This window comes from Lissotriton vulgaris, chromosome 6 (assembly GCF_964263255.1).
Source record: "Lissotriton vulgaris chromosome 6, aLisVul1.2, whole genome shotgun sequence".
Classification (NCBI taxonomy): domain Eukaryota; kingdom Metazoa; phylum Chordata; class Amphibia; order Caudata; family Salamandridae; genus Lissotriton; species Lissotriton vulgaris.
Window position 1 is genome coordinate 566,229,096 of NC_141694.1, and position 25,524 is coordinate 566,254,619.

General features: G+C 43.0%; 1 protein-coding gene across 11 annotated transcripts in view; it reads right to left on the reverse strand.

Annotated features, from left to right (window-relative positions):
* Positions 1–25,524, reverse strand: part of SNAP91 (synaptosome associated protein 91) — a 742,345-nt gene that overhangs the window by 162,003 nt on the left and 554,818 nt on the right. For 5 of the 11 annotated variants that reach the window (XM_086926565.1, XM_086926561.1, XM_086926562.1 and 2 more), the window contains 6 exons: positions 20,885–20,992; positions 20,114–20,383; positions 19,838–19,915; positions 19,659–19,730; positions 19,060–19,143; positions 1,578–1,661 (listed from right to left, as the gene is read on the reverse strand). In XM_086926565.1, the coding sequence (XP_086782691.1) occupies positions 1,578–1,661; positions 19,060–19,143; positions 19,659–19,730; positions 19,838–19,915; positions 20,114–20,383; positions 20,885–20,992 (696 nt within the window). The remainder of the gene's footprint in view (positions 1–1,577; positions 1,662–19,059; positions 19,144–19,658; positions 19,731–19,837; positions 19,916–20,113; positions 20,384–20,884; positions 20,993–25,524) is intronic. The other 6 variants (XM_086926569.1, XM_086926566.1, XM_086926568.1 and 3 more) reach the window with 4 other exon arrangements.

Sequence of the window (25,524 nt, forward strand, 5' to 3'; positions counted from 1 at the left end):
TGCATGACTGGCAGACTCTACTTAAAGGATTATTCTGTGAACAAGGACTGTCAAAGGGCTATTGCATCAACCCATTGGTAGTAATGAACAATGGCTCACACTTTGTGTTGATAGTGAAATATGTTGGCAAGATGCCTTTTGATCCGTGTTGGAAGCAAAGAAACACTTAATAATAGTGATAGGGTTATACTGAGAAGTTGTGTAGAAAAACATTCTGTTCAACCATACAAGGCCAATGCCATGTTTATGCTTTAAACAAAATTGGATAAACAATCCTGGTCTAGAGGATATACAAGAAAGTTATGCAGAGCTGAAACTGACTCATACTCCTTCCATATTTTCCTAAATAATGTTAAGTGTTATGTCAGATTGTCCAATGGGCAATGGCAACCAAGTAAATGATTGTTATATTCGGATGATGCAGTACTGTTGGCTAGAACAGAAATTATTACCAGCTTCTAGATGCCTTTCAACAGTATTGTGGCCATACACAATTAGAAGCCAATGACTTTGACACAAAGTATAATAGTGAGCAGGCACTATATTACAAAAATATTCACACTATAGAAGATTAATCTGCAAATGGTGGATACATTTCACTATATGAACTTGTGCTTTATTGGCAAAGGCTCTTGGACTTCACGTCACAAAAAAGCAATCTAAGCCTGGCAAAAATAGTTTGATTTATCAGTTATCGAAACAGAAGCAGGGAGGGTGGACTCATGCCTGCCCTGTTACATAGTTTCAAAACTAAAGCAGAAGCTGCAGCATTGTACAGATCAGATAGGTAGGACTTCTCTTCAGGATAAAACTGATTTACCCCCAAAATCTTTCACTTAGTTAGGCGTATGCGTTAGATCGATTGCCTCCCATTTTGTGGGTGAACTTAATAGCTGTATTTAGATTTCAGTGAGCTTTCTTTGGACCCTTGGTGTATGAGTTGATTGCAGGGACCCTATCAAGTCTAGGGGAGGGAGCCACCAAGACCCACTCCCAATGATGGGAGAGATGGTTGGAAACCATGCTGGCTCCTTCAGCAGAGGCATTTCTGTAGAGCGAGCCTATGTAGTGTTTGATAAAAATGTGACAGACGTTTTTAGTTCATTTTCCCCACTAGCGAAGGGAGAGTGGAATTACTGTATGTAATCCTTTTCTGTCCAGTCTTTAATGCCCATTTGGTTACAAATACCATCACAAATGTCAGATGGTATTATGTAATTAGAACCAAAATGTGTATAAAAACTTTAAAAAACACTTGCAAGTGTCTTAAGTTACTACAACCCTTGCAATAGTATAACCACCGTATGATAACAAATTGGCATACGTTACATAAATCAAAACTATTACACTGATCACAAATAAATGAAAATCTAATTTTAACCATAAATTACAAGATTTAATGGCGGAAATGTAGAAGCTACTGGATGATATATGTATTATAATGAAGTATAAGAAAACATGTTCACAACCCTAAAGTAAGTCAGTATCTTACCAGCAAGAGGCACATACAATAAGCAATGCATGACATTGGTGTAGGCAAGACACTTCTGAAAAAGAAAGAAAAGTATGTTTATTACCAGCAAGGAGGTCTGCAGCGGCCGATGAGCTAGATACTGCTTGCGTTGTGGATTGTGGCTCGGTAGTGCATCCTCCAAAGGCATCTGCACAGATTTCCAAAATTTACCATGAATGGAGAAGAAAACACAGCAGTGAGTGCAAGGTTATTCCACAAATAACAACACAAGACTACAATGAAATATGACCTGGAACTGCAAATACATTTTCTGGTGATGGCAGACCCGGTAGAATTATAATTTATTGGTAATGGTTATGCCGTGGAGATTTGACCCTTCTGTGCACAGTGACAGCAACTCATTGCATTAGGTTACTAATTATAATCCCTTACGCCAACAACGAAGTGGTCGGGCACCTCAGTAGCTAGGCATCAAATGTATAGCTTATTACATTTACCAGTGCCTGACGTCATATCCCTGGCCCATCTCTAATACTTTATCTGGAAATCCTCTCCAGTGACTTTTTCTAACACCTGGTAAATCCATTGTGGGACACAGACTGGGGCCCTTGGCCCACACCCATTGGTGCTCTCATCCTTCTCAGTCCTGATGATGGCCTTTTAACCAAGGATAAGGTCAAAAAGCTGACTAATCTCATACAGCTACATTCTTGGACCACGTTTGCTGGTGCACATGATCTTCAAAAGGATTTTCTTTTACCATTGACTGGTCCCTTTATTTTAGAAGTCCAGAGTCAGCAAAATATTACCTGTATATACATTTTCACTTTGTCACTTGACCACCATGTAAGCACTTTTTGAGCAACTAATTTCGTGATTTTGCATTTATATGTTTATGTGATAAAAGTATTTATTTTGCAATTCCTTCAAATGTTTCTTGAGACTAAGTGCGGAGGTATGTACCAATCAATGCATTGCTGGCTTAAATGATGATCCAGTGATTAATCAAATTACTGACAAATAATCCACTATAAACTATTGTTCTTGTTACTGCTGTTTTTACCCAATGCCCTTTGGTGAAGTATTGGCTAGCCCTAGTTATATGCAACTGATTTCCTCTCCCCAGCAATTGTGCAGTCTTAATTTTATGAATATCTCGCAAGACTCCATTTGTGATCGTAGTCTAGCTATAGATTCTTTTGTGCAGCCCATATGCATTCTTGGGAACTTGCAGTTAAGTGACAGACTGCCTCTCTCCCCACAATAATTAATGCAATGGGCATCATAAAGGAGTCACAAATGCTGCCCCCCCAAAATCCCGGACAGCACCCTGGCCTAATGTGAAGCACTCCAAATGTATTGGCAGCACCCTGCCTTTGAACAGTTAAATATATTGTTAACAAACTGGCCTATGATGACAGCACCCCAGTATATAAAATCCCTATTTCTGCTATTTTATTTTTTGTCTTGGGTTTCTCATAAAATGGAAGCAGCCTTTATATACCCCACTGTATTATTTAAAACTGTAATTTAACTTTTCGGGGTCAAGATAGAGTGGCATGGAATGCAAAATAAAGATTGGGCTGGGATGTGGTCAAGAGTAATACCGCGGAGGTAAATTCAAGCATTCCAGCCATCATTTTGTATACTTGAAGTTGGGAGAGGAAGCAGGGTCTCGGTTTACAATGGGTCTGTAGCAAATCTGACTTTTCTGCATTGTCTACTAAGATTTTTCGTCTTTTCTGGGCCCTGTTTTTGCTGGTTTTATAACTCTGCAAACCTTTACTCCTGCTAATTAGAAGTGCCTGTACTCCATTTTAAACATGGTTAAATTGGATTACCCCTGACTGACATGTTAAACTTAGCTGTAAGACAATAGTCTGTGGTGCAAAAATGATGCAAGTACCATCCTCACAGTGGTCTTGTAAAACATGGCATTGGGACAATGCTGTGCAGACCGGCTGAAGCAGCCTAACAACCTGCTGTCGAGCCTGTCAAAATAACTCTTTTTGACAGGCTGGATACTCTGCTTTTAAATATTAATAATTCATCGCTAAGTACACCTTGTCGCCTACAAGATAGGGTGTCTAATATTTAAAAGTGGAACATGTGCAAACAGTTGGCATGTTCATCCAGTAACTACCTCCAAAAAGCTATTTTCAATGGCAGTACTGTAGCTAATTCCCAGAAAATGTAAGAACGGATTATAAATATGAATCAAACTTTGATAAGAAACGGCTAAATTAGTCTTTCAAAAATTATTTTTCATATCAATAGTTAGGAAAAGTAGAATGTTACCTTTTCATTGCTGGAAGCTCCCAAAGGCTAGTTTGCATTAACGTCCAGCAGCTTCCCAGCAAGTGCTTTACATTAAGGAGTTGTGAAAACTGCTACCATGGCAAAAATGTTTTTTGCCTTGTGAAACAGACTCCATGTCAGGCATTTGACACCTGTGAGCCCAGGAAGGATGCTTGGGGTAGACCCAGGAACCTCATTAACTTAAGAGAAAGTGAGACCTGCCCATTCCCAATGTAATGCAAGAAAATACCTGAAGAAAATAAAGCTCTTGTCCCCCAGGTCCTCACTAGCCAGGCCAGATCTGAATTCATTTGGAGTGAAGCTACCGTCTGACTGGTTTGGAGTGGACACATGGATCTGGTCAGTTTCCTAGCCATACCACTGGGTGGACACTTAAACCTTGCACAAGGGAGGAAGGGTTTTCCCCATCTTGGATTTTAGGAGCGAGAGAATCTTGTGGGGTTGTTTGCAGGACGCAAACAGGAACTGATGAAAAATCAATAATGTTGACCTCATTGGTTAGGGAGGAACCAGGAGTCAGCACCACAGACTAGCTAGTGCCAATCATAAATGTGGAATCTGCAGGCACCCTCTTCAACACACTTTCCGGATCTGTGAAAGATCAGTAGAGAACTTCACTTTCTGCTTGTGACCTCAAAGCAGCCCAAGCAGACTGGACCTGCTCCCTCCTGTACCCAGGGCAAAGAAGTGGACTTCATAGTTCAGCTAGAAGACCCCCTTTGTGGATACAAGAACACACCCAGCTGAAAGAGGCCTTTTTCCTGAAATGATTCATTAACCAGTACCAACTGTATCAAAACATCACTTTGCTGGTGGCCTCTCTGGAGTGAGTCCTGGCCCGAAGTGCTGCCCCAAAGTTCCAGGAAGCGTTAAAAGTAACCCGGATGACGTGCTCCTGAAGCGATGAAAGTTGGGAAAAATGTTTTACTTTCTCTAAAGTCATCTGAGGGACCTCACAGCAAAAGGTGTACGATTCAAATGTAGCTACATTGTATATAGTTCAGGCTTATTCATCCGGAGGACTTTGAGCTCCATAACAAAGGCTAACTCAGAAGTAAACTGTTGACCCAAATGAACTCACTTGTGGTATGAAATCCAAGCTCATCAATTATGTCATTTGAGATATCAGTGATGTCATCAATGATGCCATTTACCCTGTCGCAAGTGATGTAATATGTGAGTTCTTAAGCCGTGCATGGAAGGGGTACAAGTTATATTTAGCTCAGTAAACTATAACTGGCGAATTTCAGTGGTTTTTTTCCTGCTAGTTTTTGTGGTATTTCAAAACTTAAAGTCATGTTAATCTCTAGAAAATTCAATGTGCTATTTTGAAACTCTTGCTGTAAATTTAGAACTTTATAGGGGGCGCTTACGAGTGCATAGGCAAGAGGGCTGCACGGCCGTGAAGCTCCTTCAGTCAGGAGGCTAAATCCTAAAATATCCTGATTGTCTGCCTCCATTAGAAGTCTGGCGCAGTGGTGAAATTCCTGCTTTGGCTGAGAGGCAGTAGGGGGGGTCCCACTGGAGGACCTCACACACCCTTGGGAGGCAGAAAACATACCAGGCCACATTGGAGTCTTACTGCGGCCTGGGCTGCTGCCGCAAAGTTGTTGTGGTGAAACACTGCTGTATCGGGGCCTGACGTCTGTGGCAGAAAAGAAGCGTGCCACAGACGGGACGTCTGGAGCCCACGAACGAGGCAAGAGTACGGCAGAGTGCTGACCAGCCGAGGGGGGCTGTGAGATAACCGGTACAGCGAAGATCAAAGGTGAACGAGGGGGGGGCCTGCGAAGTAGGCGGCAGCAGGCCCAGAGATGCGGGCCGCGGGGAGCACAGCAGATGGCCCGCTGAGCTAAACCCATGCAAGGAGGTTGGCAGGAGGAAGTGGGGAGGCGAGAGTTTGTCACCGCTGCGAGCTCGAACTGAGTACGTGAGGAAGGGGTGAAGAGCTTGTGGCAGCAGGAGACTGGGGCTTGTCTTGCTGCTAAGGAATACAAAGGCCCGGGATCCCAAGAGGAGAAAGGAGTGAGCGCTCCACATGGCACCTGGAAGAGCACATGGGAAGAGCTGAGTGAGTTATTATACTACGCCCACTCATACTGCTGAGAATGGAGGGGAAGGGCATTAATCGTAGCAGAGTCAACAGCACAGCTGCAAGGCCACGAAGGCATAGAGCCAATATACATGAATATAACCTGAGTCAAATAACAATAAGAGGACCTGGACCCTGTTAGAATCGGCGTAGTGCTGAGGACACAAATCAGGAGTTTCTAGGGACCTCTGCCCGGAGGAGGGAAGGCAGGACCACGGAAGGGGACCAAGCTGGTGGTGGAAGCAGTGTCATTTGTGGGGTTTCTGACTGCTGAATTGAAGAGGCTGGACATCGGAGGAGGAGACGTAACACAGCGTGCCCATCGGTAAAGTAAGCTAGTAATATGGGCAGAACGGAAGGCAAACAGTCTAGACTGTCTTTTGAGCCCTAAAGACAGACACAGAAAAGGAAGGGACTAATTTCACCCCTGACTCAGAGGATGACAATGTAAAGACTCTCCTGAAGACAATGAACGATAGCCTTACCTCCACAGAAATCAAGATGGACATGATATGCTCTCGGGTCGACTTCATGACCCAAAAGCTGGAGAAGCATAACGGCAGGTAGCAGGAGGTTGAGCATAACATTTCTGAATTAGAAGACACCTCAGAAGGCAGAAGAGGGCAGCTATTACAACGCCTCTTGAAAGTCATTGCTGCGAAGAATGAGGACTAAGAAGCTCGCTCTCGGCGCAACAATGTGCAAATCATAGGGGTGCCAGAAAGCACCAACACAGGATGCTTGGAAGACTATGTGGAGCAGATGATGAAGACTCTGGACCGGACACCTTTTCAGCACAGCTGGTGGTTGAGAGGGCTCATAGCTCACTTGGACCTCAGCCTTCTCCGGGGACGCCACCGCGACTGATAATTGCAAGGGTCCTCACTTATAGGAATCGAGATGTGGTCCTTCACATCTCTAGAGAAAAGTAGCAGCTGGAATTCAAGGGAAATAAAATAGCATTCCATCCAGACTTCACATTGGCAGTGCATGAGGCCAGGAAGAAGGTTGTAGCTGTCAAGCAGAAATTGAGAAAGGCACAAATAGACTACAATATTCTAGACGTGGCCCACCTACGAATCACTCATCAGGGGAATCGATTCTTCTATACTAGCCCACCGCAGGTGGAGGACTACCTGAAGTGCGTTCCCAAAAGGTCGAGCATTGGTGCCACTGTGCAGTCCCCGAGGAGGTCCCCGTCACCCTTATCAGAGCAAGGATGAACAATGGCAGGCCAGAGAACGGACAGATGAATGTTGTGGATCTGGCAGCCGCTATTGATGGGCAGCTTGACTGAGGAAATCAGATGAGAACAGAACGAAGGGCACGTGATGGCAACTGTTCATGTGGCGCCAGACTGCAATTTCCGCCTATGTGTTCCAGCATAAGGAGGTGAACGAGACATCGCTGAGTATCTCATCCCAGCACCCTTCCCCCCCACTCTGCGTGATGGAGTAGGAGCCCCCCCCCCTAGGAATAAGCACCCCAGAAGAAGATGCTTATTGGGAGAACTCTTAACTTTTGTGGTCTTTTTAGTTACATATTCTGTTGTCTTTTTTAACTTTTATCTCTTACTCTTTTCCCCTTTCTCTATAAGGGACGGTTCACTACTGTTAGAATAGCATCTGTATTGGTTATGGCTAATTTAGCTCCTCAAACTAAGAGCCCCTCCCAGGTGCATGCTCTTATGGTGTAAGGAACAAGGCGAGACCCAGCAATATCTGATTGCCACCAGGGAAACCGACATATTCTGCGGAGTCGGGCACCAGAAAACGATTGCTAAACAACTAGAGGCATTGGCTTCTGGGGAGGGAGAGGATTATGGCTTTGACAAGCTGGGGATGTCGATGTTGGAGGGGGCGGGGGTTGGGTATAGCACATCATTTAAGTCGCATGGTACATGTACACAAGAGGAATTGACTGCTAGTTGGAAAGGCCGGGGTGGTGAGTGATGGCTGCTCCTCGCCAGAATCACACGACAGCACACCTACCCCCCTTCACATGGCGGAGCAGAGAGATTGACAGGGAATAAATCGACTTACTTTGAACATTAGAGGGATGGGAAACCCCCAGAAATACAGACTTTCACTACTTTCTACTCCTCGCTGTATTCTTTCTAGGGGGCAGTCAGTTATCTCCCTGGAAACATATCTGGAGGATGTGGCTCTGGGGTGGCTTGGTGAGGCACAAAGAGGATTTCTGGCGGCGGAGATTCGGGAGGATGAGATTAGGGCTGCAGTTATGCAGCTACAAAGTGGCAAAGCACCCAGCTCAGATGGCCTGCTGGCGGATTTTTACAAGAAGTATGTAAATTATTTGGTCCTAATTCTCAGGGGGTATATGACGAGGCTAGGGAGGACGGAATCCTTCCTCAAAGTATGAGAGAAGTGACCATAGTCTCACTATTAAAGGCTGGGAAGCCTGGGGATACATGCAAATCATATCGGCCACTATCCCTTATGAATTGCGGCATCAAGGTTTTAGCTAAATAGTCTCAATCTACTTATTGGTTCACTATTCCTTCCGAACACTAATCCTTACTGACCAGGCGGGGTTCATTCCAGTTGGCTTGACCTCAAATAATCTGTGCACTCTGTTCTTGCTGTTACAGGACATAGACCAGGACATAGAGGCAATGGCGGTCTATGCACCAAAGCATTTGTTTCGGTTGAATGGAGTTACCTCATGGGGGTGCTGTGGAAGATGGGAGTCCCCTCTAATTTCCTTTCTTGAATGGCGCTATTGTACCTGCAACCACAGACCAGGGTGTCGGTGAATGGCGTATGCTCGGACCCATTTTCAGTATCACCCGGGATGAGACAAGGGTTCCCACTGTCGCCTCTATTATTAGCATTGACCATGCTATTTGGTGCCCCACCAGACAGATATTCCATTACGAGGATGATATTACTTTATAAGTGCAAGAGCCGCAGATAATCCCAGATTACGAGAATTCACTGCCTCTGGTGGGATATCGGGAATCACAATTAATTGGGCAAAGACGCAACTCTTCCCCGTAACCATAGCTACTCGCCCGTACCCTTTGGATTACCCTAAAGAATGGTGCCAGACAGAGGTAAAGTACTTAGGAATAATCATCACTCGGGACGGGAATGAACGGATACAAGTAAACTACGGTTGTGGTCTGACATCCCTTACGGACAGGATAACACATTGGATCGCTTTGCCCCTCTCTATGGCAGGATGATCATTAATTAAAACAATAATACTACCGAAGCTATTGTACCTGTTCCTGAACATACCGACAACCCAGGACAATTCTTTTTTTAAATGCTCCAATCACAGCTGATTAGATTGATGTGGAAGGGAGACAATCAGGCTAAAATGAGAAATCCTAACTCACCCTTTCTCGCAGGGGGCTTTGAAGCACCGGTCATGAAATTATATTACATATGCGTGCAGGCACACTATGCCACGTACTGGTTCCACATTAACCTGTCCATACCACACTTAGCCATTGAGCAGGGATACATGGATCCCATTCCACTAGCAGGATTTATAGCGCAAAAACCCAAGGGCAGAGATGCGGACCCCACCACCAGACTGCACCAGTGCAGCTTGGAGAGACATAGCCACTAGACTTGGAATACCTGATGCTATATTCACCAAAACTACACCTCTCACGGTCCTCAGACCTTGAAGTAGCGGGAGAGATGGTATGCCAGTGTGTGCTGCGCGAATTCAAAATTAACATGTGGGGGGACCTCTACAATAATGGCCTTTTTAACACCAAGGACCAATTTTCCCATAACAGTGAGCCCATGACCATGGAGTTGTTAATGTATGTGAGGCTCCACCAGAGTGTCAGAATGTCAAGGCTATCACACCTGACTTCCCCCAAGAGCCACAAACGCTGGGCCCACTACATATACTATAGTGCAATTCCCCGTCTCAAGTAGTTTCCCTGCTATACCGCCACACGCCGGTGTCAATGGCACGCACGGCTGCTGATTCCAGGGCTTGGTGGAAGGCACATTTGGGCATACCTTTGTTGGATAACCAGTGGCCATATTGTTGTAATCAGAAAGGGAACATATCAGCAAACTGTCACATGAGGATAATACAATAAAAAAAAAAATTCACCGCCTGTATTACACCCCGGCCAAGATGCAAAGGTTTCAACTCCATACAGATAATAGATGTGACAGGTGTTGGCGGGGAAATACAGACTTTCTGCACTTAGCATGGAAATGCGAGCATATCATGGCATACTGGCGGCAGATCCTTGAAGTGCTCAGTGAGAAGATAGGAACGTCTTTGCCGATGTCTCCCATTCTGGCCGTGCTGGGGTACACTGAAGAAATTGAAAGGTGGTTTGTTGGTGGGGACAGGGCAGCGAACCAAAATTCAAGGACTGGATCTAAGACCTTATAATGTGGCAGGAACAATCTCTCACATATACCGAACTTCTCCCTCTGGCCTCCAGGCCAAGAGACATATGGGATCATCTGCAAACATATATATTAATACACATGCTTTAGAGGGATGGAGAGTGCATGTGGGATTGGGGTAGTATTGGGACACAAAATGAGGGGAGAAGTGGGGAGGCATTTTTAATTAAAAATTTTTATTTTATATAGCGCTGGCTAGACCCGCAGGTATCAGAGCGCTTTACATAAGGATTAACAAGGTTACAGCAATAACAAATATACGTTACATTACTTATTTGCGACACCTTAAAGAGTGAGAGGAAGAGACAAAATAGAGCGGAGAGGGGGAGTGAGAAGGGAGAGGAAGAGGGGGTGAAGGTATGGGAGATGAAGGGAAGGTCTGCCCAATGACCAACTAGGTAGGTGACGGCCGAGGAGGGAATCTACAGCCAATAATCCCTATAGCTCTCACGGTAGCTCCAACGGGCATTCGGTCAGATAGATAGAAAGACAGGAGACAAGGAAAAGCAGAGATACAGAAAACGATGAGGGGGGAATTGGCGAAGCCAGGGATACGGGGAGGAAACTGTGCGTAAAGTCCGGCTGGGAAGGTGACGGTCAAGGGGGTGAACCAAGGCCGATCTCCTCAATAGCTGAACAGAGCAGCTCCACTGGGCATCGGACATAGTGCTCAGACTCCGCTGTCAGGATAGGCATCGGTCAGATAGACAGATAGATAGACAGAGAGATGGGAGATAAGGAAACAAGGAAAAAGCAGAGTTACAGAAGACTGATAAGGGTGTAATGGGCGAGACAGGGAGAAACTGTGCCCAAAGTCCGGCTGGGTAGGTGACGGTCAAGGGGATGAACCAAGGCCGATTTCCTCAAAAGCTGACCAGAGCAGCTCCACCAGGCGTCGGACATAATGCTCTGACTCCGTTGTTGGGATAGAGATCAGGTGAACTCAGGGGTAGTCAGAATAGTGCAGGGGAGTGAGTGAGAGACCGTGGTCCAAATGAAATCCTGATGCCATCTTGAGGTCAGGTACAGTCCTGATAGGTTTATTTAAGAAAAAGTTCAGCACAGGGATAGAGTCACCACTAAGGGTCAGGCACCCATCAGCCATAACTTCGAGTAAATAGTGGCCCCAGGGTCTTAGACTGGGAATAAAGAGGGCTACTGCCTTTGGACAGGGAAAACTGCCATGGGGGGCGCCTCGGCTCTCTCCTGCACTTAAAAGGGCGCTGTGGCGCTGGCAGCATTTCCAAGGTCAGGCAACTCAGGAATAGTCCCTGACTGTGGCTGATTCAGAAATATGACCCACTTTACCAGGACCCGAGTTGTTCCCTCAACAGACTTGGCCACCCTGCACCGATTATGGTGCCTCCCCCTGCTCACCGGATAATTTGTGGGCTGCTTCCCGTGCCGAAGCATCGCAGCTCCGACCACCGAGCTGTTCTCTCCTCGTTCCTCAAATGCGGGGGTTTGAAAAAGGGGGTAGGCTTCCCATTTCTGTTCAAGTTGAGAGAGGAGAGGACATCCATTGCTCAGTGTCCTTTCGTCACATCTCCGCCGCCGGCCGCCATTTTGAGTGTCTCGCGATCGCAGTCCCGGGTCTCAGCGATCCCAGGCGAGGCCCACCAGATTACATATACCACGCCAGCGAAGATCCTTGCCTGCCACCCGGCCCAGCCTCACGATGCCCAGCTTGAAGTCGCTCATGGTGGCCAATGCATCCTCGCTCCACCCAGATGCCGGCTCGAGCCCCACTCTCGCTGCTCTCTCTCGCCTTCTCTCTGGTGACACGCGCCTACCGGGCACCCACACTCACGCACGGTAACACTCCCACCTCGCGACGCTGGCCGGCCCGCAGTCAGTCAGCGAGTGCAGACAGAGCACGTCTTCAGCGATGTGAGACCATCTACCTATGTACGGTTGAGCGAGATTTGTAAAAACAATCATGTACTTATTAAATCTCTTCGGCTAATGCAAGATGTTGATACAGATCTTTTGTTGATGTTTGTATCTTTAAAACTTCAACAAAAAAAACATTTTGAACTTGATCCTTATAAAAATAGCATCTCTGAAGCTAACCACATAACCATTCTGTATTAAGCATAAACATAATAAACAAAAATCTCCTTGGAATGAAAGACCGCATTGTTTGATTTATGCCTTGTCACAGACATCCACCAAAGATTGTGACTTTGCTCCAGTCATTTTATTATAGGCAGGTAGCGTCCAATTGAAGTAGAAACATCAAGTTGTCTGGTGTCAGGAATAAGGAGCTCACCAAGCTCTGATATGTTCTTTGTATTCTGCTGCATTTGAGAGGCAAAAACTACAACTACCAGAAAGGAGATAAAAAAGCACAACAGGATGAGGTACTCACAGTTGTCATGGGTATTTGGGTTCCTGTATGCTACCGTAAGCCAGTTTTGTACAGTATGGTATGAGTAACTTTCGAACATCTGCCAGCTTGTAAAGTAAATATGCTAAAATGGACAGCATGATTGTCTGTAACCTTTGGTTTCTCTGCTCTAGCAGGGGAAGTCTGACTCAGGGGAGCAGTGACCTGACTTCAAAGAGTGCCCTGGCCATTTGTTATTGCAAATGATTCCTTCCTCCTCCCCAGCCTCTCTTTCATATTCTCAGGCATGTATGGCTCAGGCCAGTGCCCGGTTGTACCCACAGGCAAGTGCTCCAATTTAACAAATTATTATAATAATTCGTAGAGAAGGTCACCTTTCCACAGAATTTCCAACCAACTAATACTGCATCACCTCGGGAGACTACAAATTAACCAGCCTGGCCATTACCTGGCCTGTGAATTGAACCATTCCCTTTATCCATGCAAACACATCCAGATGCCTGACAGTTGAAAATGTAGATGAGTTTAAGTTCAGTTTGTTGTGTGCATATGATCACACAGTACTGATCCCAAATGAAGCACAAATACTTACCTTCAGCCCTCTTCCTGGATATCAAGGCCAGGAAGCACTCAACACCATCAAGGGTTTGTGCTAATTTGTTCAGATACATTTGAACAAACAGTTAATCTGTGGATTCACTTCAAATTTTCATTTACATGTATTTATTTTATTCATAATCACCCTTTATTTCCATTGTTTTATACATGGACCAATGCATTTTGAGGCAAAGACTATCTCAGGGGAAATATAAAAACATATCAAATCTTTAAAAAATAAACAATCCAATCCATTTAGCGAGTAGGATAACAACAAGATTACTGCATATGTAAGTATTCCCAAGGTTGTCCCCATTTTATGAACTAGCAGGAGCATAATAAGAAAAATCAAAGCATGAGGGAATAATATAGCAATTTTAAGGAGGGTTAGGAATTGGGGATAAGGGCACCCTATGGTAACCTTGTGATTCAGGATGGTAAAGGTTCACCTTCAAAACTGTGACATTTAATGATGATCTTACATCTTTTGGCCAGTTGTTCTGCATAGATAATATGCTCCCAGGTGAACTCAGGCTGTAGACACATCTTCGACATAGAACTTCAGTCAGCTGGAATTTGTGCTGACATTCCTGCTGACTGAAGTCCCACATTCAGGTGGGGTCGCAGTAGTCGTGGGTGCTCCTCATAGCACCTCCTAGCCCGCAAGAGATTCAGAGCTGTTTGGTAGTGCTGCTCAAGCTCGCCATATTTGCAGCTGATGCAGGGTGGGCATTCATCGTTTGACCTGGCGGCTCCCGAGCTGCTGGCAGGTTTTCACCCTACCTATACTCCCTACTGACGCACTCTCCACCATTCTGTAGTGAATAAGAAAGGTGGCCAGTCTGCAATTTGACAGCCCAGGCTCCAGACTAGTTTTCCATCTGACCACTCACCGTTTTGAATGGGGTCAGGTATGACTCACAACAGGACCTTTGGAAGTCTCCAAACGTCTCCAGAGGAGCAGGCAGAGGAGCTAGACTTAATATGCTCCTGGACAGGACTTATTTTTATGAAAATAAGCAAAACTGGGGGGAATTTTTCATGATGTAGGCATGGCAAGGATTATTTGGCCAAAGGATATATGGAGGAAGAAAAGATGTGTGAAAATCTGGCATCTTTTTCAAAATGAATGACAAAGATGGTCAAAATGAAGATTTGCGACTTAACTAAGCAAAAGTAAAAGAGGACTAGCCACTCTCAGACACATCAAAAATGAAAGGAGGACTCTGCCTTAGGCACTTACACAAAAGAAAAGAAGGACTCTAGGCTCTCCAACAAGGCAGGAACACACATGTCTAAAAGAGCAGCATCATTAACCAGTACTAGTGCAAGGTGGGACTTTCTAAGGGCTTTAAAAAATCGTAAGTAAGGAAGAACTTTTGCCCTCCATTCCGTGAGAACCCTAGACACTAATGGAAGGACCATCATGGATGATTATGCTGGCACTTCCTCTTAGTATCTTGATAGGTTATACTCTGGAATCGGCTCACCATCCATCATAGCGCAAGCTACACTTACATTCCTTCCCTCCTACATGACTGATAAATTCCACCACCAACTATATCTTGGTGATGAGATGTTACCAGTAAAAGCAATCACTACTCTAATACCTACCTACTCTAACAGTTGGTCTTACCTGTATTCTTATATTCAATAGCTTGACAAAAATAGTTCACAGACCCAAAGATCATAAGACTTCCTCTGTTCCTATTTATTGCTATCAAGATGGTAACCTATAGGTGACCACTCTCGCTATACCTGCTCTTAATACAAGTTGGGTCCACCACCCTATCAGACATGGATCCTGTTTCGCTCTATGCACTCAATGCCAACCTCGAATTCAATGGTTGTAATGCCTATAAAATTAAATAGACACCCAATCTAACAAAAAAGGCCGTCAAGACCTTCACAGACTTTACCCAGAAACCCTACTCTCTGACCCCCCTTCTACACATCTAAAGGAACCTTAATAAATGATCTCATCTTCTCCATAAAAAAAGGGAGAAAAGCCCCCTGCTCGATGCTCTTTATCTCCACATCCAGGAAAACCTTGCATAACCTAAGACTATCTGTAGCTCCCTCATCCGCTTTCTACGCACAAATAACCATCTTCTTTTATAACAATGAGATTATCTTCATACAGTCATCAGACGGCAACCTAGATGTATTCAACAAATTCCTCCCCATCATCAAGTATCCGACTCATCTCAAGATCATCCTAGATCTACAAGAAACCTGCAGATGCCCCAAATCCATTACAAAGCATCAAGTTATCCTCATGTGAATACCTATGCTAAACGTTGCTAGCAACAACAGACCACTTGATAAATTACACATGATCTACCATCCACCAGGTGACAACCTCTCATTCATCTTATAAATCATGGAAATCATCACTTCCAACATAGGGCAACATTGCTCCCAGATCTTCCTCTGGAATAACCACTCAATTAACAGCCTAAAAACCTTGTTAGCAGATGTCAACCTGAGCCAAATGTGTGCTAGCCCTACACACAACCTGGGTGCGACCCTGGATCTAATCATTGAGAAGGCAAACTCCATTCAATTTGAATCTATCGTCCCATGTGATTAGACTGATCACCACCGCTTCACCTTCCTCATCACTGAACAAGTAAGGACATATAAACCTCAATTTAAGAAACCCAGGCACAGGAAAAGGAACAGTCATAACATAGACCTTAATGATTTGATAACCCTCAGCAATAATATCTTACCTCCTCCTTTAGCGGACATGTCAGACGTCCATGACCGGACAGACAACTACAGCACCGCCATGATGAGCATCCTTTGCACAGTTGTGCCCTTACAGCTAAAAAGACTGTCCACTAAAGACCCCAAACCATGTTACAGTGGGAGTCTAAATGAAGAAAGATGCAATCTGAGACTAGCCTAATTAACACGGAGAGCCTCATTATCCCTAGAACACCTTAACCACTTGATCTCACTGAAGAACACCTACAACAAATGCATTAGAAACTCAAAAGCTAATTTCTTCAAAGTTCGCCTAGATAAAGCCAGAAATCACCCCAAAAAACTGTTCAAAATTCTCAAACATCAATCCACTCTACATCCTATCCCCTCCACGTTATGGTGCAATCCGCAGACAAACTGCAATATATTCCCATCCTTCTTCCTTAAAAAGTAAAAAAAGTAATGAGTGATCTCCAAACATCAATTGAGCACCTCCCGATGATACCTACAAGTCACCCCAGCCCGCCTCTAATCGAGCAACCCCCAGACCTACAAAGTCTCTTCCTCAAAAACAATGCGTCGTTGAAGTCATTCATAACCATTGATGAAAAAGACCTTCTTAATATCTCAAAAACATTTTAACTGTCAAACCACTTCTGTGACCCTCTACTAGCTAACATCTTCAATTAGATTAAAAGTTCTCTACTACCTCTCTGGAATAAGATAGTGAATGCTTCACTGCTTCAAGAGGCTTTACCAGGCTGCCTAAAATCAGGGCAGTAAACCCCAATTCTAAAAAAAAAAACACAGCAGTTCATACAAACCCAGATAAGTTGCGTCCAATCTCCACCATTCCTTCTCTGGCAGAGCTCCTTGAGAAATGCCTCCATATCAAACTATGAAAACACATCACAAAGTTCCACCTTATTGACCAATTCCAATCCGGCTTCCGTCAGGGTTACAGTAAAGAAACAGTCCGTACACACATTGTCGATGACACGCCTATAATGCTAGATCAAAACAAATCTTGCCCCCTAATCCTCCTAGACCTATCCTCAGTCTTCGATACATTCAAACATGGCAGCCTCCTTGAATTACTTGAAAGTAGAATGGAATTATCAGGGGTTGTCTTAAATCAGTTTGCCTCAAATAATCAAAGAATCAAGTTTAACGAACCCCTCTCTACTACCACTCCGGTCACTTTAGGAATCCCGCAAGGATCCTTGTCAGCTTCTCTTTTTAACATATTCATGGAGCCTTTAACTGACATTATGAAATGTTCCAACATACAAAACCCATGTATGCAGATCACACCCAATTATACCTAAAAATATTCTTCCCTGCAGATATTCAATTACTCAACACTACTTTGCTAAAAAACCCAAACTGGCTGACCAAAACCCACCTCAAACTCCAATCACTTAAAACCAAATTCCTCCTAATTGCCCCACCAAAACGATTCCTCGTCATTGAAGACTGGATGAAACATTTAAACAGCCTTCAAGTTCCTTCCACACATTATAGATTCCACAAGATCACTGGGAATTACACTTGACAAGAATCTCAGCATGCAGGAACACGCCAGCTCAACCACCAGAAGAGCAAACTTTCAAATAAATATTCTAAGGAAAACAAAAACTTTGCTCCCCTTCGATGACCTCAAAACAGCAGCACAAGCTTTAGTGATCTCCAGATTAGGCTATGGGAGTGTCACCCTATGTGGTTTGCCATGATCCAAGTTAGCTCCCATAAGGGCATCCCTCAACTCTGCTGCAAGGCTCATAACTTTATCCAAAAGGAACAACCACATCACTCGAGATCAGAAAGCACTAAACTGGCTCTCTTTTGAGGCAAAGGTACAGATGAAAATTGCATGCAGGATACATAAAGCCCTACACGTCAACACAGAAGTACCTAGCTGATAAACTGGAACTGTCTGGCGGTGGCAGCTCGCCTAGAAGAACAATCACCTTAATGTTGAAACCTCAAACATTTTGGAAAAAGAAGGCCTACAAATCTAACCCTAGGCGTAGGACTACGCTACGCTCGCTGAGCGTGTGTAGTGTGCGCAACTACACGCTATACGAATTGCACGCAGCACAGTGCAAAAACGCGTAGCATAGCGGGCATTTTTTGCTTGCTCGTGGTCCTCAACGTAAAGTTGGCGACCGCGAGCGAGCCAAATAACATCCCGGCAAGACTTTTTCCTCGTTCGCGATCAGCAACATCAAGTTGCCCATCGTGAGCATGGAATATAAATCTTACGGCGAGATTCTCGATGCGGGAGGCCAAGTTTCTCATTGCGAGTGGTCGCATATGCTCGCAACCCCTCGTGATGATAAACTACCAGTCCGCTTTGAGAAAACTGCTGCTCAAGTACAAATGTACTCGAGCGGCAGAAAACGCTTGCACTGAGCAAGATGAGCTTTGCAAGGACTGCACAGTGCAAACAAGCATCCGGCACTGTGCAATCAGTGTGATCAGCATTTTCCCTAACGCACTACGCAGTTCGCGTAGCTTGTGAAGTGCACTTCGCGTACTACGCATAATGCTACTACAAGAACTACGCCCAGGGTTACCTACAACCGAATTTCCTCCAGCTTGGCCCCTAGATTCTGGAACTCCCTGCTCCCTGAAGTCAGACTGAACCCTTCAAGCACATCTTTCAAAAAATAAGTTAAACTGTTTTTAATTAACAAAACTATACCCTGAATCCACCTACTCATTTATTGTTATATGAATTTGACACAGTTCTTTAATCAGGATTTGCACATGCTGACTACGTCTTGGTGTCTAGCTCAGTGTCCTTCTCCTGATTTGCAGCGGTACGGTTAGCATTTATTTTTCCTGATTGTATAGTTTTCTACTTACTGTAATATGTGTAAAGGCACTCTGATACCCTTCCAGGGTCTAGTTTGAGCTGTATAAAACTTTATAAATAAATAAAAAATCCAAATAAATAAGAAATGGACAATCCCACAAGTGAAAATTGGCCCAAATGGACTACGAGCAGTAGTTTGTATTCACAAGACAGCACATTTGTTATGTTACTGGTTATAAGTGATATAACCGTTGTATACGGCAATGAAAGAATCATACCCACCACCAAATAAATCTATCACAGCTGAAGACTCCACTTTTGCAGGAGAAGCAGTGGGCACAGGAGATGGGGCTGCAAATGCATCGACTAGAATAAACATAATTTGGGATGAAAATCAATGTGAATATAAATATTTTGCTTCAATGCAACAATGATTTGCAGTTTGATTATGAAACATAACTGCATATCACAATGCTGCAACCAACAAATTAAAAACTAAGAGCAACTAAAAGCAAGTCAGCATTCATTAATAATGAGATCAGTGATTGTGATTCATCACTCCTCTTTTCAATCAATGCAGTGCAGACAGAAGCCTAGATATTCGTATATGGAAGAATTTTTGATGACAGGATTAGTAAATTGCAGTGGAAGATAAGTACCCAAATATAGAATTCACTACGGCGAGTTTATGCAATGTGTAATGTGTCTCTTAAGTTTCAAACACTGATAATAAGTTTTTCTGGTATGAATTAAAGCTACAAATTAAAGGTTGGTGTGTTTTTAATCTGCTGCTCACACTATTGAAATGTGAAGTTCTTTAATGCTACAACCAACATATTATTTGAATCACACTAATGTGACTATGTAGAGTGAGCACTCACCAGACAGCAGATCAGCAGTGAGAGAACTCTCAGGTAAAGGAGAAACCCCATGTGAAGCAGATGAAAAAGCATCTTTAAAAAAAAAGCCAAGTCATTGGCAAATAATGTTTCAATCTTTGCAAGACAAAGCAGCAAAAACAAGCCAAGCTATCAAAACATGACAAGGTGTTATTTGTTACCTGAATCAAGTAGATCAATAGGAGGTGCAGCGGCAGACTTGGGAACTGTAGATACTTCTGATACAGAGTCAAATAAATCTATAATAAGATCAATAATGTGTTTGTTATTTGCAGAACGCCTCACCACCTATACTGAGGTTAGAAAATGTACCTGCCGGCCATTGTCACTTCAAGCATTTCACAACAGACATGCACATGCAATTAAAGAAGACTGTACGATAATTTGACCAGCCAGATTTAAAATCACCTAAATGGAAGTTATGCAAAATAATTTACCACCAAATATATCTAGAACAGGAGCAGTGGTGGTGGAAGTGGTGGTGGAGGCAGATGTGGTGGCGGTTGTGGTAGTGGCAGTAGCAGTAGTAGCAGTGGTGGCTGCAGCAGGAAGAGGAGGAGGAGGAGGAGAAGGAGTAGTTGCAAGAGCCGGAGAGGCTGTGCTAGTTGTAGGGGTAACTACAGGAACACTGGTCTCAGTTGGCTTCATAGCAAAAAGGTCCAGCTCAGAAGCAGTCTCTGCACTACCTTCAGATGGGGCAAAAGGGTCTTGTAGAAAGGAAAGTAAAGAACATACAGGATCAGTAAGCAGGAAATTAGTAAGACCATTCACAACTATGGCCAAAGTATGTTTTACAAGTTCACAATACAAACGTACTTCCGAAATCTAACATTCATCACATGTCCCTGGATAAGACAATCTAAAATGTTAAGATAATAATAGAATTATGCCACTTTTTCAATTATGCACAAATATTTTCTCAGTAATTTATACACCTCACTCCTATCTCTAAACTCCTCAATAATGAGTTTTAAATGGACAAAACGAATGTGAAAGAAAAACAGAAATTGAGTCCTGCCATATTAAAGCCTTACTGAGAATTAGTCACCCTTATATTTGTTAGCTAATCAACGTCAAGTGAACAAAATGAGGATTACAAAAATGGTAGACATCGTACAAGTACCCACAACTGTGATCATCAATTTAAAGGTGTCTACCGAAGACTACAACAAAGAGAATAAAACAAAACTTCCCAACGTAAAACCCACCATTTCCTGAACATGCATCAAGAGCTGCTGCAACAGGGACGGGGGTAGCTGGTGCTGCTGCCCCTTCGGGTGCTGCAGGGGTTTCACCAGGAGAAGCTGCAAAGGCATCTAGAGTGCAGTTTTTAAAATAACAGAAATTAAAAGATGGGAAAAGAGCAAAAATATAGAAAAAGTATCAAAACAAGTTGATCTTCCTTATACAACATGAGTTACCTTTTGACATGTTCATTGAACAAAACAAATTCCTCTTTTCATATTTATCATAGCACATTAGTTTTACATTGATTTAATTTGTAAAAAGGAACTGCATCAATGTACAAAGGTAAGTGTTCTCATTGTATAAGGTCAGAGAAGCATGTTTATGTAGTATTACAAATAAACTGCATGGAGCGAACGAAATATTTCACACATCGCATGGCAATCAAATGATAAACTTTCGTTGTCAGTCAAACAGACTGTTTGTATGGACTGCTGTGAATCCTTAATACTGCCTTTCTTATATCATATGCGAAGAATCACCAATGGTTCAAAGTAACTAATTAATCTTATAAATTAGCGATACAATGCACATGTTAGCCATCTCACAAGACAGGTGGAAACTAAGTCAAAATGTATCATTTTGACTAGTCAAAACACCCGCATTAGAAACAATTCAGGTATTTGAGTTTACCTATTGCAGTATCTGGTACAATTATACACATTACATCAAATAAGATAAAGAAGTTTGCATTCACAAATTACTTCAATGCACAATTGCAGTGCAGATCATCAAACTGAACATCCAACTTTTTGAATAATACTAACATTTTGTGATCAGTGCTCTCTATGTAATTTCCATAATAGCAGGCCAGATCACTACCACGCTACTAACCAAATACATTTCCAAAAATCTTCCATTTGTTGAATACCAATCAGAATCTAGAGCTGTGCTCAGGACAAAGTGAACTACTTTAAAGGGTCTCCATGACATATACCACATAATGGTTGACAAGGAACCCTGCATTCTAGTTTTGAATGAAGAAGCATAAAGATTAAACACTGCTGATAATCATAAACTGTTTGAATCCATAATGGGCTTCTGTGGTTTACCACATATCTTTCTCTTTGGAACCAATTAGTCCCCTAAAACTAAATTTTAGCAAAAGGTTTTTATGACATTGTCAACTAAAACCAAACACCAATTGATTTTTGAGATGCATTACACCAATATGCCGATGACAGACAATTATATGTAAAGACATCATCCATCAATGACTTTATTAAGCTTAGCTCCTGTCTCGGGATTATCCTGTAGAAGATTCCCAATACTTCACTTTCCCATTAAATACCCTTCCTCCCTAAAAAATAATAATCATCGTGATCACTCCTAAGAGTGAAACAAAAATTCAATACAGCACTCTTGAACAAAATTTACATTTGATGATTCCCCTCCAACTCTCTACTCCTCTGTACAATCACTGATCTTCACCATAGACACTTCCTCTCACATCAGCATTCTAGCCAACCTGCACATTATAAGACCATATTTCCTACTAAAGACCCGCTCATAGTCTAGAAATGAAAAATGTAATATTTGAACATTGCTGATATAACTACTCTGGCTTGCAGTCCAGGTTAAAATAAGAATTAAGGTCTGATGCCGGACATAAAAGACCTTGCTTTTGGGTATACCTTGCAAGACCTTTAACCATCTCTGGTGGACTGAAAGGACTACGGTGAAAGTACACTCTTCAGCAAGAAGCCCTGAAGTTGAAAACCTTTTGCAAAGAAGAAATTCTTCATGGGTGTTGCTTGCAGTTTCGCAAGATCTCTTCCACTACTACTAGAACCTCATCTCTTATTAAAAAATATTTGATAAACCATCTGTGCTGCTTTAATTTGAATTAATGTGCATTTCACTAAACTTACTTGCTGTTCTCTGCTACAATCTCACCATTTGAACTATCTGCATTATAACATTCAATGAGCTACTTAATGTGTTTTGTAATATTTTATTGTGGTATGTGCACCAATGCTTTTATAGCACAGCAGATCCATACAAAAATAAGGTATGATTTAATTGCTACTACATTACATGCAACTGTGATGTCATATAGACATAGTACTGCATGTATGATGTGGAAATAATAAATACCAAAAATTGCAAGTCTACTGGTCCAGCGTAGGAGAGTTGCATCAACAAAAAGAAATTGAACTTCAGCCCCACACAAACTGAAAACATTGAAATTCCCCCATGGGAAAGGCACTGGTAGTCCCCCCCCTAGTCCTCCCCCCCCCCCCAACACACAAAGTTCAGGAAAAGAGTTCATGCAGCATTTGGATATTAGGATTATCATGGTAATAATTTATAAAAGATCACCTGAATGGCAACTGTTCACATCTCTGACAGGAGTCTGCAATTCAAGGATCTATGTATTGATGCCAAAAGAGTACTAATCTTTCCATGAAAGGACCACCCATGTAGTGCAATCAGCAACTGCCAACTCAGCTCAAAGAAGCTGTTTGTGAACCAGTGCTATATTACATCTAGCCAATACATAATTCATGAGCCGGACTCATCCCTGGCCTCCCCAAACAGACCCAAATAACCCCCCATTCTCATGAACCTCCAATGGCTCTCCTTTCAGAAAAGATGACAATTCAAGTTGGCGCATGCCTACAAGGCCCTCCACGACCAAGGATGCATACATCAGCCAGAGCCTGAACTTCCACCAACCCTCCAGACACCTGCGCTCCACCTCATTAGCCTTTGGCTCACACACTCTGCCTCCGACGAAGCAACAGCGAAGGGGGCTTTTTCTCCTAACTCACCGGCAAGTATTAGAACCTCCCCCTGTTCTCCCGAACATCATCCTCTCTCCTGAATTCAGAAAAAGGACTCAAGACCTAGCTCTTCGAATGATCCCGACAAGAACCCAACACCTGAATACCCTCACAGGTGTTTTGTCGTGCTCTACAAATATGAGTTGATTGAGTGATTGACTGACAGACCAATTGGCTCCATTTCTCTGGAACACAACTTTCTCATTACTAGACTTTTCTTGTTATCAGGTGTTTCTGTTCCAATTATTTAAGCCTCAAGTAAACCAATGCTACAAGAATGCGCTCATGTACTAACTGAAACCCAGGATCACAAATGACATGTCTGTTGCAGCTAGGGGCTACCTCTTCAGCTACTGTTTACCCAGTCTCACACACCCATTTATAGACATGAGGTGAATTGTAATTTATTTCTGAATTGCATGTAGGCTGCTCTGCTAACATCACTCCTAAATCAGTACACCATGGTTAACCCATCAAAGATGCTAAAATAAATAGGAGTCTATGTCTGCCACATCAGCAGAAAGCTTGTGTCACCCAACATCAGCAGAGCATTAGTGCAAGTCTCTAGAAAAGGTTACAGAGTCAGTTGCAGCATCCCTGTAGCCAATGCAAAGTTTAGAAAAGTAAGTTCAAATTGGAAATTGGAGTATCCATAACAATATGTTGAGCCAAAACTCACCAGTGATCAACTAAAGACGAGGTACAGTATCTATTCATTTTCATTAGAAAAAACACATAGAACACTGTCCCTAGCATAAACTTCTCAAATAGGAGGAACCAGACATATGCAAAAGGAAGGCATTAAGGAGACTATACCCAATAAAAAACCACACAAAATGCATAACTAAGCAGGAGAGCAGAATGCAGGAATTCCAACAGTGAACTCCCTTGGAATCCCCTTATTGCATGAACAAAAGCAAATGCTTGGCCATCATCTACTGACGATCAGCTGCCAGGAAATGTTAATTCAAGTGGTCTAAAACATGAACCGCACAAGGAATTGCTTGTTTCATCAACATTGGCCTGAGCTAGTCAAAGTAACATCTGCAAATCAAATCTAACATTGACAATATTTTAAATATTAGGAAACTATGAGACTTTACAGTTCTAGCAAGAAGTGTTCACCATTGAAATTTAACACTGGATTTCAAAGGGACAGCTTAGAAAACACACAACTGGGAATGCACATTTAGCTATACAAATTAATTTTTGTTTTGGTTTAAAATAAAAAGCAAGAGAACATGAGGAGATCATATGTTTAGTAGGGTGATAACTTAAGGATCTATTGGACCTGGTCCTCTCCACAGGGTCACCCCCCAAACGTTTTGGCTTCACCCCTTCTGTTTTTTTAACCCATTGTTGCTGGCTTTTAGGACTCTGTGCACTTTGAACACTGCTAAACACTGCTACCCAGATCTAAAGTACGTGTGCTCTCTCCTTTACACAAGGCAAAATTGGCCTATGCCCAATTATGTGAACAGGCTGAAGACACCAAATGGTTAGGCTAAGAAAATGGTAACTTTCTAAAAAAGATTTTTCTAGAATTGGGACCTAAAACTCAAATATACTTTTTAAGAAGTGTTTAAACTACAATTCTTCAGACACAAAACTTGACATTCCTATCTACTCCCAAACAAAAGTTATCAAATGTAAAAAGCTAACATGCTTCTGGATTTGTCGGCCGCCTTTGACACGGTCGACCATGGTATCCTTGTCGACCGTGTCAGAGAGGCCGGCATCCAGGGCACCGCTCTCGACTGGACCCACTCTTTCCTGTCTAACCGCCAACAAGCAGTCAGACTGTCCCAATTCTCAGC